At 53.0% G+C, this 17689-nt stretch overlaps 1 protein-coding gene across 1 annotated transcript; it reads left to right on the forward strand.

Annotated features, from left to right (window-relative positions):
- The first annotated feature begins 1857 nt into the window (after positions 1-1857).
- LOC102937282 (ras-related protein Rab-11A) lies at positions 1858-17689 on the forward strand. The gene is made up of 5 exons (XM_027826986.3): positions 1858-2112; positions 13020-13215; positions 13957-14150; positions 15638-15718; positions 15848-17689. The coding sequence occupies exons 1-5, from the start codon at positions 2073-2075 to the stop codon at positions 15985-15987; spliced, it is 651 nt and encodes a 216-aa protein (XP_027682787.1). The 5' UTR covers positions 1858-2072; the 3' UTR covers positions 15988-17689.

A 17689-nucleotide genomic window follows, 5' to 3' on the forward strand; every position in this document is an offset into this window, starting at 1 on the left:
CCTTCATGTCCTGTCCTAACTAGCCAGCAGCATCCCTGGTGCGACAGGGCCATGGAGATCGCTTCCCTGCAGCGCTGGGAGACTTCATTCACTCACGACTGGAGAGTGTTCTGCCATCCTGCCAGGCCACTGCTGGGGAGCAGGGCCATTCCCGCGCTGAGGACCCCTCTCCAGGAGAAAAAAGGGGGAACCAAGGGCATGATTTGCACAGAGGCAGCCAGTCCAAAGGGCCCACAAGTCTGCACTCCACATCAGGGGACTCTAAGCTCAGACTTCAAAGCCTGCTGGTCAGCCACACGGAAAGTCGTGGGTGTTCCCCCAGAGCTCGGGGTAACAGGGGGTCCGACTCTAAGCACCCAAGGGCTGTCCTAGCTCAGAGTTTGCCTCTTTGTTGCCCTCTAGCGGCCAGTGTGAAGAAGCGGTTGATAAGTCATCCGCCGTTCTCAACGAATGGAGCCCTGAGGGCGTCTCATTGTCGCCCTCTAGTGTCTGGTCCATGGAAGAGGTTGAGAGGTTGGCTGCAGCTCCCTGCTTTGAGCGCTGAAAGTCCTGGGTTCAAGCCCTGTTAGCAGCCCAAGAGGAGCTGGTTATGCTAAGGGATGGGGGATGAGAGACTGTATCTCGCCCATGGGGGCTCCTTAGTGTTGGTCTGCTACGGGGGGCCTGAGCTGCTTACTTGGCAGGATAGGGGCTGGGGGAGGGAGGGAGGCCAGAGTTTGTACCATAGTTCACTGCATACAGACCCACTTCCCAGGGAGCAGCCATGTCAATCAGCCCCTCCCTAGAGCTGCAGGGACCTTGGCTAATGACACCAGCCTCAGGGGCCCACGATGAGCCAGCAACCTGAAAGTCTGGTCAGATTAGCTGCAAGGCTCCTGGAGACGAGAGCTGGGGCCCTGCTTCCCAGCCAGCCCAGGGGAGCTGGGTTAGAGCTTGTCGATGGAACCATTCCAAGCCCAGTGGCTTGATTCAGCCTGGCTTTGTGCTGAAATTTTGGGGCTAATTGGAACAAACCCAAAACTTTGGTGAGAGCCACGTGGTGTGTGTGTGTGTGCACAAGCATTAATGCATGTGTGTAAACGTGTGCATACAGATGTGTGCATGCACACAAGTATGATTGAGCATGCATGTGTGCATGTGAGTGTGCACCTGTGTGAGTGCAAGTGAGTACAAGTGCACCCGCACAAGTGTGCAAAGCAAGTGTGTATGCAATCACATAAGGGTGTGAGTGAGTGAACATGAGTGTGAGTGTGCAAGTGAACATACAAACCCTGCGTCTTGGCAGAGGGTTAGACTACTTGACCTTTGTGGTCCCTTCTAACCCTGTGATTCTATGAACAAATGCGTATGTGCCTGCACATGAGAGTGCAAGTGCGAGGGAGTATGCATGTGTGTGAGCACACAGGTGTGCGTTTGCTGCTCCACCGCAGCTAGAACAAAGATCCTCCTAGTTCAGGAGCCATGGGCAGTGAAGGGTCTATGACACACAGACCAGCAGTTCTGATTCCATCCAGCAGGGGCAGTGGTGCGCAGATCGTTTTATTAACATAGTCACACAAAAGCCCCCTCACCCCATCTCTCCCCCCCATGTGACTGCGTGTTCAAGACAAAGAGTTAAAGGAATATGACAGACACTGGGTGTGCTTTACAAGTTCTCCCTCAAAGAGGCTGCCAGCTAGGGGAGAGAGCCAGCCTCCCTGCTCTGTCCACCCCATTCTTCTGCCTCCTGACCCTCTCCCATCACACCCAAAAGAGAGAGAGGGAAAAAGAGACATGGCTCCTTTAAAAAAAAATCATGCAAGCCCCACCCCGCATACCTGTGCCAGGTGAGTACCTTGCCAGCCTGACCAGCAAGGGACAGCCCCGCCGGCCAGTCAGAGCAGGAGAGGCGGAGAGCAGCAGACCAATGGGTGTGCAGGGAAGGCTTGGTGAGGCCTGCCCTGGGGGGGGTCGCTGGCCCAGCCCAGGAAATCCCAGAGTGCTGAGATCAGCCCTGCTAGAGTCTGGGGGCAGGGGGACCAGAGCACAGGTGTGCACAGGGAGGAAGCCTCACCTAGAAAGCGGGCGGCAGGATGCGTGGCAAGGATGATGAGTATGATTATCTCTTTAAAGGTAACTTTTCCTCCTGGGGCTTTCTTTGCAATCGGGCTTCACTGCTTCCATCCCTGGGAGGCACCTGCCCAGCCTGGGCTGGGAGATGAGTTATTACCAGTCTCGGCTGCTCTCGGAGATGGCCCGGAACCAGAGCCCCCTGGCTTAGCTACCCTTGGGGTTTGGATCCTGCTGGTCTAACTCTGTCTTCCCCATCCCCCTTCCAGGGCCCATGTTTAGATTGCAAGCTCTACGGGGCAGGGAGTGTCATTTTGTTCTGTATTCATACAGCACCTAGTGCCGTGGGATCTTGGGCCAAGACAGGGGCTTCCCAGCGCTACTGCAATGCAAATAATTATCATCCATGATCCCACCTGAAAAAAGCCACCTGCATGGATTGCTCTGAACCCAGAATTGGGTGTGTGGGGGGGGCATCCCCTTGACTTTATGGCACCTGCTTGGATGCTGGGGGTGGGGAGATGGGAAGAGGGCTGCTCACTGAGGCAAGAGTCCTTTACGACCAGGCGCATTGCAGGGGGCCGGTGGTGGGAAGTGATGGACATTGGTGACGCTAGTGGCCTAAACAGGGCGTTCTAGGTGCATGTACAAATATATAATGGAAAGATGCCCTGGCCCAGAGAGCGTCCTAGCAGGGTGGGTGGGTGGCTTACTTTATGGAGGCTGCTGGACACTGACAGCCCCTGTGGTTCTCTCTGGCTCCCTCTGGACTGGCTACCCTGCCCTGGCTACTGGCCTGGGTGTGGGGCATGGATAGTGTGTGTGAAAAGGCTGAGGGAAAATCAATGGGGGATGCCCCAGCTGGGCTGTGATGAGGGGGAAACCCCTTGCTGGCCCAGTCTGCTCAATGCAGCCTCCCAGTTCAACCCACATAAACCTCCCCCTGCACCACGCAGCCCCAGTGTCTGAGCAGTGCCCATCCCCTTGGTATCTGCCTGCCCCGGCACCGTGGGCCCCTCCCAGAACCCGGCAGGTTTCACTAGCCTGTTCGGAGCTGACCTGGTGCACAAAGCACAGAGGTGATGCTGGTTTCTTTAAGTGAGTAATACTGAACCAAGTGATGTCACTAACTCTGCTGCAATTGGGAAGGGGAAGGGCTTGTGGCAGGAGCACAGGGCTGTGAGTCAGGACTCCTGGGTTCTACAACTCCCAGCTCTAGTCCCTGGGTGACTTGGGCAAGTCCCAGCAATGCTCTGTGCCTCAGCGTCCCCTTGTGTGCAATGGGAATTATACTGACTTCCCGCAGGGGGATGCCAAGGTTAATGCACTAATGTCTGCAAAGTGCTTTGAGATCCGTGGATATCAGGCACTAGCTGCTGCTGCTGTTGTGTGTGTCTCTGACCGCCAACTGACTGGCTTTTCTTCTATCTTTAAGTTCCAGCAAAGGCTATGGGGACTTAAAAGGCTTTGAGCGTAGATTTTCAACACATTATCATGATATCGCATGTGTGCCACTGTCCTTTGCTGGATGGAACCAGCACTGCTCCACTCTGTGTCATAGGCCATTTACTGCTGCCAGCTGATGGGGATCCTCCTGTCACTCAGGTGGCAGGCTCTTGTGCTAGAGGACCTGGGTTGTGTCCCCATTGTTGCCATGAAGTTCCACGTGCCTGCCATGGGGCCGTTTAGCAATCATCTAGCGGTAGTCAGCCGCAGATGAATGAGGACAGAGAAAGGGTCGGGAGGTAAGGAGAGGCTGGACTGGCAAGATATCATCTACTGATGAATCGAGTCCAGGATGCATTAAGTCATCATGCTCCGCTCCTGCTGAGTCACTTCTCTGAAAGGCCATAAATGGCTCAAGCCGCTTGTGCCTTTCAGGTGGTTTCCTATAAAACCAGCAGCTCCTTGCACAGCTCCTGGCCCGCCTCCTGGACACACCTGCCTCTTGTGAAGCGCTCTTATGAGCAGTGGGGAAACTGACCTAAAGGTGGGAAATGAGAGCAGGATGCCCTGGGCCTGAATCTCCATTGCTCCACACCTTCACATGGAGTCACTTTACACTGAGGCAAAATGCTGCCATTCCCTCATGGCAGCATTTCACACCGGTGTAAATGATAAGATAGCGGGTGACAGAATCCCTGCTTTGATGAAGAGAGCCTCCTTCCCAGCTCATTTTCACTTAATTGAATCATTTCATGGCTTCCATACACCCTGGCATTTAAAACCCTGGGGTATTTGCAGTGCCCGAAACATACGAATCCAATGGAACTCAAACTTCACCCCAATCGCTAGTAAAAGAGTTGGGGATGCCCCACTTCTGTAGATGCCAGTCCATTGAAGGTAAAGGGGATTTGAGGGGGGTTCCTTGTCAATAGGAGGCGGCAGCATGTAATAGCTTCACAGGCAAGAAATCGACTTGAGCTAAATTGCTATAAACCAGGGTTTTCATTGGTCGACTTTAAAACAACCCCACTGTTAGTTAAGCCTGGGTGTGGACAAGCTCTATGGCCTGATTCTCCTTTACACCCCTCTGGCAACAGGTGCTAAGATATGTAACTGGCTCCATCCCAGTAATACTGGAGCATCTCACCATCTTCAAGGTATTTATCCTCACAACATCTCTGTGAGGCAGGGCAGAGCTGTTATCCCCATTGTGCCACAGGGGGAACAGAAGCACAGAGAGGCTAAATGACTTTCTCAAGGTCACCCGCAGAGTCAGAGCAGGGAATTGAACCCAGGTGTCTCAAGTCCTGGCTCGCACCTTAACCATTGGGACATCCTTCCTCTCTAGGGACCTTACTGTACAACTGTCATCACCGCTCTCTTGAAGGCTCCTTTATGCTGCCAGAGGATTGTAAATGGGGCCTGAATATAAACGAGAATAAGGCACTAAATCTCCATTGTGAGTCTGTTTCAGGTACTACACACTGGGTAATAACATGAGAGGCCTCCAGATTTCTCAAACTGTTTCTTAAGAGAGCTGTTCACACAAATGCTGCAGCTAGCATGCTAGCCATGTGCACACAGACTGACTTCCAGGTACCTCCTCCAAACTCTTTCCTCCTGCAACTTCTGCTCCTCCCTCCAAGTTCTGTGCAGGTTGCTCCATAGGCAGGAAACATGAGACCTGAGTCCGATCTCGGTTCCCCCATGGTGATCGAGTATAACTCCATTGCAATCAGTGGAGTTGCAACGCTTTAAAATCCGTGTCTGTGAGATCAGAATTGGGCCCATTCTCCCCAATTTATGGCTGTTTTTCACTGATGGAATTAATAGGCACCAGGTTTAATACAAACAAGAGGAAGTCCTTTTTCACACACCGCACAATTAACCTGTGGAACTCGTTGCCATGGGACATTGTGATGCCCAAAAGCATAACTGGGTTCAAAAAAGAACTAGATAAGCTAATAAGATATTAGCCAAGAGGATCAGGGACGCAATCCCATAATCCAGCCACTCTAAACCTCTGAGGGCCAGAAACTGGGAGGGGAACACGAGGTGGATCTCTCCAAAATTGCCCTGTTCTGTACACTCCCCCTGAAGCTCTGGTACTGGCCACTGTTTGACCCAGGGTACTGGAATAGATGGACCATTGGTCTGATCCAATCTGGCCATTCTTATATTGTTCTGGCCATGCAAAGGGGCTGTGAATTCAGTCTTTCTTCAAATCCTTCTGTCTCCACTTCTTCCTTGGTGCTCCTGTAAGCTCAAGGCTGTATCCATTGTTATCTCCAATGGAGTCTCAAGGATATCCACGGTCCCTGCTACTGAGACTTTGAAGGACACGTGATATTCAGTGCAAAAGGCACTGCAGAGTGAAGGGTAAGGCAGGGTGAATTCTTCGCAGGTTTGCAAGGTGGCTGCAGAATGGAAGTTATTAAAATCTGATTGCACAGAGGTTAAGGCCAGAAGGGACTATTCCGGTCTCCGGCAAAGCACCAGTCAGAGCATTTTTACCCCTTTCTATAAATAATCAAGTGGGACTTGAACCTATAACCACTTATTTTCAAGGCTAGGTAGCCTTCCCTAGACCACATACCTTTTTCATGTGTAGCCTGCTTTGCAGTGCTTTCACTTCTTCATGTGCTCTGCGTGTTGGATGGAATCAGAACTACAATGCTGTAAGTCATGGACCCTATACTGCTAACACCTAGTGGTGATTCTCCTTTAAATCAGAAGGTAGGGCCTCGATTTAGGTGCCAGGGGATCTGAGTCTATTCCCACAGTTGCTGTGACATTCTAAATGGCCACGTGAACAGCTTGGGGCTTACCATAGTTCCTAGGTGACCTTATAAGCTATTTTCGATTACCTTCTGGACTCCCAAGCTTGTCATATTAATAACCTCATTTGCAACGTACTAACTTGCAGTACTGACATGGGCCTTTCTGATTTCAAACTACTTTGCAAATATAAATTAAACCCATGCTGTAATTGGGGGTCAGAATCATCGTCCGTGGTTCACCAAGGGAGAAATAGAGGCACAGAGGCCAGGATCCTGCAACCATGGGGGTGTCAGTGCTGGGATTACAGCTCTGAGTTCCTGGCTCCCAGCCCACTGCTCACACCTCACCTCTGAGGACAATGAGCTAATGTGCCCCAGCGCTCTTCCCTTGCAGCCATATTCTGATAAATCACACTCTTGCGCCCCTTTCAGTCTCTTCACTCTTCCCCTATATCCTGCCTTCTTGCCTGTCTCCTTTGCTACTGCACGCAAGCGGCATGGGGATCTTGAGCAGAGAGACCACAGGCCTCCTGGATTCTCTTCTCAGCTCTGCCACTGACAGGCTGCGTGACCTTGGGCAAGTTGCATTAGTGCCTCGGTTTCCCCACCCGGGAAACAGGCCCAACTACCCAGGGGAATTGTGTCTCATGCATTTGTAAGACACTTTCTGCATGAAAGGTGGCTAGAGAAGTGCAGAGTAAGAGTAATTGTTTTTCACAATGTATCCAAAGGTACAAAGCCAGTGACTTGAGTTCTTAGATACACTCCATACTGGCAAAGTCCTCATAGATAGATGCAATTTATACCAGCACAGCTTATTCCAGCTGCACTTCTTACACACACAAGCTTACACACACAAGCTTACACACACACACACACCCCTGCCAGCACAACTATGTCTGTCAAGGATCACTCCTACAGACCTCCGACCAACAGAGCTATGCTGGTAAAAAGCCTGGTGCAGCCCAGACCAGACCATAAGTGAGAATTCAGACCTGGAGCTTTCTCCTTTTCCCCACCCAATCTTCTGAGGTTTTACCACGGTGATGCATTTTCCTGTCACCAGGTAGGAAGTTAGGCAGTGACAAATTATGGCAGCCTCAATCCCCAGTACTCCCCCGTGGGCTAGAGACAAACAAGAAGAGTTAGATCCGAGCACTTCTTATACGGCAAACGAAACCAGAGCGGGGCGCTCGGAGCCGTTCGGTGCTTAGGGGACGTGCGAAACCTGGACAATCATCTGAAAGGCATAGGCAAGACGCTGTTCCACCTCTCCTTGGGCCAGAGCGGACCCAAGAAAACAGCTAGCGAAATGGGTATGATTTGGGGGAAGTGATGGTTATAGAGGCAGCTAGAAGAGGCTTATGAGGACAGAAAGGATGGCCTTGTGGTTAAGACCCTAGCCGAACACTGAGAAGACGCAGGGTCAACTCCCTGCTGTGTCGTGGACTCCATGTGTGTCAAGTTGCACAGGCTGGGTCTTCACTAGACAGTTGCACTGGAGAATAGTTTTGTTGGCCATCGGCACAGCTATTTTGGGGGTTCACACTGGGCTGCTTGTGCTGCTCGGCTTGGCCAAAACATGTTGCATTGTGGGTAGGCATCCCAGTATCCTTCAGGTGTGCTGCCTTGTGGGAGATTGTCGCTGTATTGGAGGGCAGCTGCTATGTGTGGTAGGAGACTCTCCCTCCTCTCAGGTGTCCAGAGATCTCACAATCAACCTCTCTGATCTGTACAGTGGGGGAGGCAATGACTTCCCTCCTTCCCAGGGGATGCTCAGGTGCCAGGTGCTCCCCTGCAATGGCGTCTGCAGCCGTATACACGTCACGTCAACCTCAGGAGTGGCGACAAGCACGGGGAGGCTGGCTGGGAGAAGGGGGCGGGGAGCCCTGGGCCACGTGAAATATTTCTGGGGGCACCCTTGCTCAGTGGCTCTGGTGATTGGAACCGCGGAAGCACCCTACGTCGCCATTTATCTTGGCAGAAGACACTGAATATCTAATTCATGGGAAGACCAACTCGATCCCAAGTCCTGTGTGTCTGAGGGCATGTCTACGCTTACACTGGCGTGTTGAGTACGGACGCTGCAGGCCCAGCTGGCAAGGGGATAAATAGCCATGTAGATGTCTTGGGTGAGTACCCTAGAGGGCCGTAGACACTCGAACCCCGAGGTTATACATCCTACCCAGCTCTGTACACACCCAGGCAGTGCCTCCTACATCTACACGGCCATTGTTAGCAGCGCAGTGTCGTGCCAGAGCCTTTCCCTGCGGTGTGTAGCTACGTGCCTGTGCTCTGCACGCTGCCCTATGTGTAGACATAGCCTGAGAGGCTGGAGGGGAGAATTAGATTCCTGGCTCTGCCACTGACCAGCTGGGTGATGCTGGGCAAGTCATGTCCCCTGTCTGTGCCTCAGTTTCCCCACACACATTTTGCCTTGTCTATTTAAACTGTAAGCTCTCAGAGGCAGGGACTCTTACTGGGGGTATGTATAGTGGGGTCTGCTGTCCCAGGTTGGTCACGTCATCTCTCCTTTCCTCAACTTGACCCACCTGTAGCATGGGGAGAGAGCCATCTGTTCAGGCCTTTCAACTAGGCAGAGAGGAAAGGCATGAGCATTACTTCCTTTGGCAGAATCACCTGTTACCCTAGCAGTACCAGCAACTGGAGGAAGCCCCGCGGTTAAGCAAGGGGAAGTGGTACGTTCCTGTGGATGCAAGCTGATTGGCAAATCCCAGAGCGGCCTGCTAGAGCTCACTGACTCCGGTTTATTCCTGTAGTGTCTTCATTTCTGGAGTGACTGTGTGCGCTCTTCTGAAGTGTGCGTGCAGGCTTCGTCACTTCCTGGATACAGCTCCTTGGAAAACTTTCCTGGAAACAGTTTTCCCTTGGAAAATGCAGTTTCAACAAACCAGAAGGTTTTGGCAAAATCCGATCAATCTGGACACTTATGTTTAAAAAGGCATGTTGAAAATGTCTAAATGCCATGCTAGCAGCGTGGCAAGTTTTGATTTGTCGTTTCAAAAGCACTGTTCATTTTGAAATGTACGTTTTTAGTATGAAGGGTCACAAGCACAATGAAATTTGTTTTGCCCAAAAACATTTCTGCTACTTTCTTTCTTTCTTAATCAGGAAGGACACCTCCTCTCCCCCTCCCCGCCCCCCCCCCCCCCCCCGAAGTCTTGAAATTTTTTGCGGGATGGAAAATCTGTTTTCTGGCCAGCTCTGTCCCAAGCCACAGGAGGAAGGGACTTGCCCAAGGTCACCCAGCAAGCTGGTGGCAGAGCTGAGAACAGAAAGAAAAGTCTTCTGAATTCCAGTTCAGTGGTCTGTACATTAGGCCATGTAGGCAGTGTGAAATATTCAGATGACTCCTTCTACTTATGGGAACCAGCCTGACCTAGTAGATAAAGCGTTGGATTGGGATTCAGAAGACCATGGGTTATATTCCCAATTCTACCACTGACCTCCTGGTTGACCACAGGCAGGTCAAACCCCTGCTGTGCCTCAGTTTCCCCATCTGTATAATGGGGATAGTGATACTGCCCTCCGTTGCATGCTGGATGAGAGCTAGGTGGTGATATCTAGAGGTCTGATTCTTACTTTAAAGTCCCTTTATGCTACCAGTGATGTGAATGGCCCCTAGGTTGAGTGAGCAAGGCCAGAGCTGTGCAAAGGGGCCTTAACATGAATAAGAATCGGGCCCCTGTGTCTGTATTTTTGCTGCCTGATGCTATCATACCATGTACAATTCCCATTCCTGATATGCCAAGAAACCAGCCACCTCCCTGGCCTCCATCTAACACCAGGCGACTTTTGATTCTGGATTTCCAAAGTCCAGCCCCTCCCAGTTACGTCCTACCTTTAAAAAAATATTGCAATCATTCATGATGCTTCTGTGCCTTCCAAATGACCTTCCTAATAACAGCAACTAATTTCACACGACAGTAGGTTTCATAGATTGCTGCCATTCACTTGCAGTCAAGCGATTCCCCACGCCCCGGCCCTGTGTTACTTGGTTATCTGGGGCTTATTTAAAAAGAGATTCTAGTCAGAAAAAGTAATTTTTATGAAACTTTCTCGCTGTTCCCTGTGGCTTGGAGTCTGGTCTTCTGACTCGGCAAACAAGCAGTCACCTACCTTGGCACTTCTGGGGATAAAAGGGAGCCCGAAATGGGTTTTCTTGGGAACATAGTAATTTAGAGTGGATTAGACCAGTGAGGAAGAATGGCCCGGTGGTTACGGCGTTAGCCTGGGACTTGGGAGACCAGCATTCAATTCTCTACTTTGCCACAGTTGTGTGACCCTGGGCACGTCACTTGTTCTCGCTCTGCCCCTCAGTTTCCCCATCTATACAGTGGGGATAATAGCACTTCCCTGCCTCACAAGGGGGTTGTAAGGAGAAATATGTTAGAGATTGTGAGGTGCTCAGAGAACGGGAGCCAGATAACCATTTTAGAGACTGTCCTGTGGCCAGTGCCAGAGAGAAGGGCAAGAATTTTTGCCATGACTGTAATCTGCTTCTGATGATATCCCCCACCACGATCCCTTAGCTAGAACTTGGTTCATAGTTCTCAGATGTCTGTCCTTTCCAAAGCTTTCAATCTTCTAACTCTGGATCTTCCTGTCTAACCCTCTGTACAAATGTCGAATCCTTGTTTAACCCTGCACAGAACTCTTGTAGGTGTGTGTGGAGAAAAGTATTTTCCTTTGTTCGGTTTGGAATTCACCCCCTTTGGGTTTAATTGAATGAACACACATGAACATGAACGAACACACACACACCGCTTTGCCTTGGAGCATTGGTTTGTGGGGGAGACAGAGCAGTTTTGTGTCTCTGCTCCCAAACTGGGTTTGCAGATCCGGTGGTTGGAAAAATCATTCTCTGCTGAGTCATAAACTGAACAAACTTGATACGGAAACCACAGAGAGAAAACCCCTGGCGCCACTGTTTAACTGAGGCACTTTAATGCATGGGTTCTCCAGGAACAGGGCTAAGCTGGGACTGGTAGGAAATGCTTTTTGTAACCCACCCTCTGGACATTCAGCATCAAGCGTGCAGGACTCTCTGCTAATTGAGATAAAGTAGCAACTCCATTAGCTGGCAGCAGCAGTAGGCCACTATTCTCTGTGGCAAGAGAGGCCTTCGTCCTCAAGAGGCAGTGTGGCCTAGTGGCTAGAACACATCTAGGACTCAGGGGACCTGGGTTCTAGTCCAGGCTCTGACCTCGGGGAAGTCCCTGTTCTATTGTGTGCTTCAGTTTCCCCATCTGTCTTGTCTGTTTAGACTGTAAGCTCTTCAGGGCAGGGGCTGCGTATGCCATTGATAGCAGCAGTTTCTGATGCATGTCCGGAAAGAACTGAGGCCCAGCAAACTCATTCCATGCAGGCCACTGACCGGATGGTAGCTGCTCCAGGTCAGAATGTTGGAGTTACACATCAGGGTGAAGTGACCGTGTAAGTAACTGTACACGGCCAGTTGCTGTAAGGTCCCTTCACGCTGCTCTGTGGTATAAATCAGAACCTGACCCAGGGAGACCAGGTGACTCACCCAAGGCCACACAGGGAGTTAGTGGCAAAAGTGGGAATGGAACCCACGTCTCCCAAATCCCAACCCAGCGCCTTAGCCACAAGACCCTCCTTCCTCTTGCTACTTATAGTGTGCCGTCAGATTCCATCCACCCCAAACCCTGGCTCAAAATTTGCATCAGGTGCTAACTTCTTGCTTTGGGTGTGTCTTATTGAGGGGGAGGAGGCAGAAGATTGAAACCTTTGCAATCTCTCCAGCTCTGGGGCAGGAATTTTCCTGAGACCTGTTTAAAGCCTGTTGAGTGTTTGTGGTGTTATTTAAATGGCCATAAGTTGTTTGGTTCCAATATCTGAGAACAGGGGCTGCTTCTCCCCCATCCCTGCTCTGGGGTCACATTTCATAGAATCATAGAACCAGAGGGTTAGAAGGTACCACAAGGGGTCATCTAGTCCAGTGTTTCTCAGTCTTTTCGATACCAGGGATTGGCTGGCTGCCTTTCTAAACTGTGTCAGGGAGATCTCAGGGACTGGCACGGGTCCACAGACTGGTCCTTGAGAAACACAGATAGTCTGATCCCCGGCAAGGCACAAGATTTGTTGTCTAAAAAATGCAGTGGTCTAATGTGGCTATTACAACCCAATTAGAATTGGTCCCTTTCAACCCAACTGCTGGAACTGTCGCCTCTCCCCTTGATCCCGGCCACACGCTCCCTGAGACAGCAGCAGCAGATGGGGACGCGTTGGAGTAAGATCGAGGGTCTGACTGTGGACTGCTCCTTGACAAGGTGCACTGGGGGGCCATGGCTTTATACCACTGGGCTGCTCTGGGGGCCAAAACCCAGCATGAGTCAGAGCAGGCCCTGCTGACTTCAGTGGCGCCGGGCCATGGAACGGAGAGCGCTTGGTGCTAATCCGGCAGGATAGCCACGTGGCCAGAGCCCCTAGTGTAGACAGGCAAAGCTGCTGCCCGCTACTGTCTGCACTGGTGCAAAACCTACAGGAAGGGTTTGCATTGGTGTAGCTGCTCAGGGCCAATGCCAGGGTAGACTAGGCCCTGAGAGTGTGCTCCAAATTGCTGCTCCGTGCCTCGGTTTTCCCAGCTGCAGAATGGGGACAATACTCGCTCTGCATCAGCCGATGTCAGGTGAGAGTTGAAGATTGCAAGCACCCTTGTGCCCTAGGCCGATTGTTAACCTTGCGCTTTGCGCCTCTCAGTGGTGCTGATCGGGGACTCCGGCGTAGGGAAGAGCAACCTCCTCTCGCGCTTCACCCGCAATGAGTTCAACCTGGAGAGCAAGAGCACCATCGGGGTGGAGTTCGCTACCCGGAGCATCCAGGTGGACAACAAGACCGTGAAGGCTCAGATCTGGGACACGGCGGGTCAGGAGCGTTACCGCGCCATCACTTCAGCGTGAGTAGTAGCATTTGGCCCGAGAGCCTGGGTTGCACAGGCAGTGCATCCCTTCAGAGTGCAGCCACTTCTGGGGTGGAACACAACCGCTGTCTAGCACACACAGTAACATAGAAATTGACAGGCTGAATCGGAGCGAAGGTTCAGATAGTCCAGGATGCTGTCTCAGACAACAGCCAGCACCTGCTGCTGCTTGGACCACAGCTCCCAGCCCCCCTTAACTCTCTGTGCTTAAAAGACACTCCCTTCCTTTCAATACTGCTGCTTCCTGTCTCCTCTGCAGTTCCCTCCACAACTGAGCCACTCGCTGGCATTTTCTAATCCCGTCCTCCCTTCCCTGGTAGCTGTGTGTGATAACTGAACTGGGCTGGCTGGCCCTTAAAGGGGCAAAGCAGCCTGGTACAAGGCCTCAGTGATATCTTGTGGCAGTGAGTTACACAGGCTAATTGTGCACTGAGGCACAGCTTGGTATGTCACCTTGGGCACAGCTGGTAATAGAACCCAGGAGTCCCCAGTCCCCCCAATCTCTACCCACTAGACACTACTACCCTCCCCAGAGCTGGGACTAGAACCCAGGACTCCTGACTCCCAGGCTACCACTATTCTCACAGCACAGCAGCTCCCCCTGTGACGCTGGAATGAGCCCCTGTCTGGGCTGGATCCAGCTTGACCTGCTCCACTCCGTCCCCCTGTGCCTCCTGCCTCGCCCGTGACAACACCGCCACTCTTTCTCCCACCCAGGTATTACCGGGGTGCGGTGGGTGCCCTCCTGGTCTACGACATCGCCAAGTACCTGACCTACGAGAACGCTGAGCGCTGGCTGAAGGAGCTGCAGGACCACGCCGACGCCAACATCGTGATCATGCTGGTGGGCAACAAGAGTGACCTGCGGCACCTCCGGGCCGTGCCCACCGACGAGGCCAAGAGCTTTGCAGGTACGGGCCCGGCCCCCGCCCCCCCCCCCCTGCTCCAGGAGCTGCCCCAGGGCTGCAGAGAGAACAGAGCTGGAATTCCCTCCTGTTTCTCTTTGCTTTACTCACTGGATCGAATGCAGAGCAGGGAGACGGGGCTGGCATCCCGGGAAGGGATAGGGCTGGGGTTCAGTGGGGCAGGGTTAAATGATGGGGGTGATACTCGGGGGGGGGGGGGGTAGCAGCTGGCTGGTGTGCATGGGAATCCTGGCAAGGTTTGTATTGCTTTTCAATATTGCTGAAAATTGGGGGGGGGGGGCGCATGAGTGAGCCAGGGCACCGCCCTCTTCTGGGTGGCCTTGGTGCTGCATAACCATGTGTCATAGGTCCTCGCCAGTGATGGAGATTCTCCCTCAGCTCAGCTGGGGCCTGGGTGTGGGGGGCCCCAGTTCCATCCCCACTGCTGCCCTGCAGCACTGAGAGGGCCCCGGGTCATGGTGGGAAGCACAGTCTGTCTGGGTTGTGGCTTTTCATGCCATATTTCACCCTAGAGACTTTCCCAAACCCCAGCCTCTGGGCCTGCCCAGCCAGCCCTGCTCCTCAGCATGAGTGGGGGTCGGGGAGCAGTTGTCTGGAGGGGGCTGACGGCCCAGACGAGGGGGCAGGGCTGCTCTAATGCAGATGGAGGTGAATTAGCAGAGGACGTCGGGAGAAGGGCATGGGGGAGGGATGGGGATTGCTCAGCGCCCCCGCCCCCTGTCCATGTAAATCAGCAGCGGGCACCTCCTCATTCACCCGAGGATGTGCCCGGCATCGCAGACATGGATGGATGGAGCGTCCAGAGGGCACTGCCTTCCAGTGACTGGGCACTCGGAGGGGGGGGCTCTGGACAGCCACAGTTGGGGGGGGGGGGGCAGGCTCCAGGGCAGAGGCAGAGCTAGATTCACCTCTTGGCCTGAACTGGAGGCCGGGGGAGTGGAGGGAATACCCCAGCTGGGGAGCCAGCGGGACGGTCCCATCTCCAGCCCGACCTGGCCAATGAGCAATGGGGTCTGCTGGGCGGTGGGTTGCACCAGTTCCTCTAAGAGAGGCCAGTTAAAGGAGTCAGCTGTGGGTGGATGGGGTCTGTTGAGAGGGGGATCGAGCAGAGGGGCACGTTGCAGGGTACCCCCCTGGTGAGTGGGTGTCACAGGTTCCCCTCCCTTCTGCCCCATGGAGGAGATGAATGGTTATACCCTCTGCTAGGACGCTTTGGCTCATGCTGCTGTTGGCTTGGGAAGTCCCCGGTTTGATCCCCAGCAGGGTGGCTTGTCACACTAGCAGCTGGTTACTGCAGTGCGGGGTTTGGGGAGGGAGCTGAGGCAAGGGCCATGGGGGTGGGCCTGAAGGGATCTGGACCTGGGCTGGATTAAAGGGGGCTCTGTCGGGCCAGGTAAAGGGAACTGCCAGTGGCCTGGGAGTTCCGCTGGGTGTGTCCGTCCGTCTGAACCCTCCGCTTCCTGTCCCTGCAGAGAAGAATGGCCTGTCCTTCATCGAGACGTCTGCCCTGGACTCCACCAACGTGGAGACGGCCTTCCACAGCATTCTGGCAGGTACGGGGCCCACAGCCGCCTGGCTCCCGTGGGGTGGGGACTGTGGCCTATGTTGTGGGGGGGAGGGTGGGAAGGGATGAACATGAACTCCCCCTCACCGCCTGGGGTTGCTCTTTCTCCCTCCTGCAGAAATCTACCGCATCGTGTCGCAGAGGCAGATGACCGGGCAGCAGGAGCCAGAGTTTGGGTCCAGCACGGCCATTGACCCTGTCAAAGTCCTGCCCACTCACCAGGAGGGGAAACAGGCTCCCTGCTGCCAGAACATATGATGCTGACGGGAGGCACCAGAGGCAGGCGGACCCCTGCTGTCGTCCCTCACCGGGGCTGCTTCCCTGTGAGGGGGGCCGGGGTGTCGGAGCATGTGTTATATAAGATCCTGTCGTTTCCCTGTCTCTTGTTCCCTCCCGCAACCCATGGACTGTTGTACTTAATGTAACTCCTATATAAACGTAACTAGGCCACCACCGTTTCCTTGGGGAGACGGGTGTTATCTATTTGAAATCATCATTTCCTCTGGTATCATGCCCCTCCCTTCCCGCATGCTATTGGATGTATGTTTATATAGGGCCTACTCTAATGGGAGTAGACATATTGTGGGGATCTTCCCTTTGGCCCTACCTCTCCTTAAAAAAAAAAAAAAAGACCTCTTTAAAGATCCCTAATGGCCTAGTGCGTGTGTGTGCATTCACACAAGACTCAAAGGGCCCTGACGGCCCAACCCTGCAGGTGTGGCTGCTAGGCAGGCTTGCTAGACAGGTCTGATTGGGACACTGGGGAGAGTCTATTGTGGATCACCAAGCTCTTCTGTCTGCGGTGAGGTGGGCTGGAAGCAGAGTGCGGTTACACCCGTCTTAATCCAGAGTGACTCTGCTGAAAGCCCTGGGGCTGAGCCCCACTGATCTCATGAGAAACACTAAGAGCCCAGCCCAGGTTGGCTGACAGTTTTCTGGTCCTTCCTGAGTCAGGTTAGATTTGAGTTCTGGCGGCGTTAACTCCAGATTTACTCCAGTATCAATGGGATCGGAATCCACGGCCTTTTGTCGCTTCCCAAAGGGAAGGCGCAGGCTGACCACTGACGTGGTGAGTGATTCATGGTTTTCGGTGCCTCCGTTTTGGGCACCCATGTCCGACTGTTTTGGTCCCCCGCTAGAGCAGGATTTCCAGAGGGGCTGAGCATCGACTCCCATTGGCTTCACCCAGCTCTATGTCTCCGTCACATGCCGAGAGCCAAGGGCACCCCCGAGAGGCGGGGCTGTTTCCTGCCAGGAGTGGAGAACCGGCTCTATTCTTTGCTGTCCGAGCAGAGCCTTGGACTCAAGATAAAGGAAGAACTTGATGCTCTTTCCGCCCCCGCCCCTGCTTTAAACTGTGTAGCTGCTGGCTTGGAATCTTAAAGTGGTGTCATTTCATTCCCGCAGCCAAAGCTTTGCTCTCTTCAGCACTGATCCTACTAAAATTGCCCCATGCAGTCTCGCCCACCTGGAGATTAGCCCCACTCAGCCTTTGGTGTAGCTGCAGCTATGCTCAGTTCTATGTGTAGAAAAGGGCAAGCCGGGGCTGCTGGTTAGTTTAAGCAGTGCTAACCCCTGCATGCCCTTGTCTGGATCCAGTCTCGGAAACTGAGTCCTGGTTGAGCCAAGAATGGGGAACTTCAGGGCAAACTTCCCCGGTGCTCTGTCCCAGAGGGTCCTGGGCTGAGAAGGGAGTTTGGGCTGTTGAGTCTGCATGGTCATTTGCCTGTCTGCTGGGGCCACAACCAGTGATGAGCAGGAAGGGGGGTAATTGGTGGTGGCTTATTCCCCCTCCTTTGTCTGCTGTGGTTGGATTGTGTGCAGCTCTGAACCTGGCACCCCCCCCACGCTGTGTAAATATCATGGAGCCTTTTAAAATCTGCTCTCGACTGTGTCTTGGTTTTTTTTGAATGTGTGTGTGTTTAAAAAAGAAAGTTTAAATAAAATATCTAACATCTTT

Source organism: Chelonia mydas, chromosome 24 (assembly GCF_015237465.2).
Source record: "Chelonia mydas isolate rCheMyd1 chromosome 24, rCheMyd1.pri.v2, whole genome shotgun sequence".
NCBI classification, from domain to species: domain Eukaryota; kingdom Metazoa; phylum Chordata; order Testudines; family Cheloniidae; genus Chelonia; species Chelonia mydas.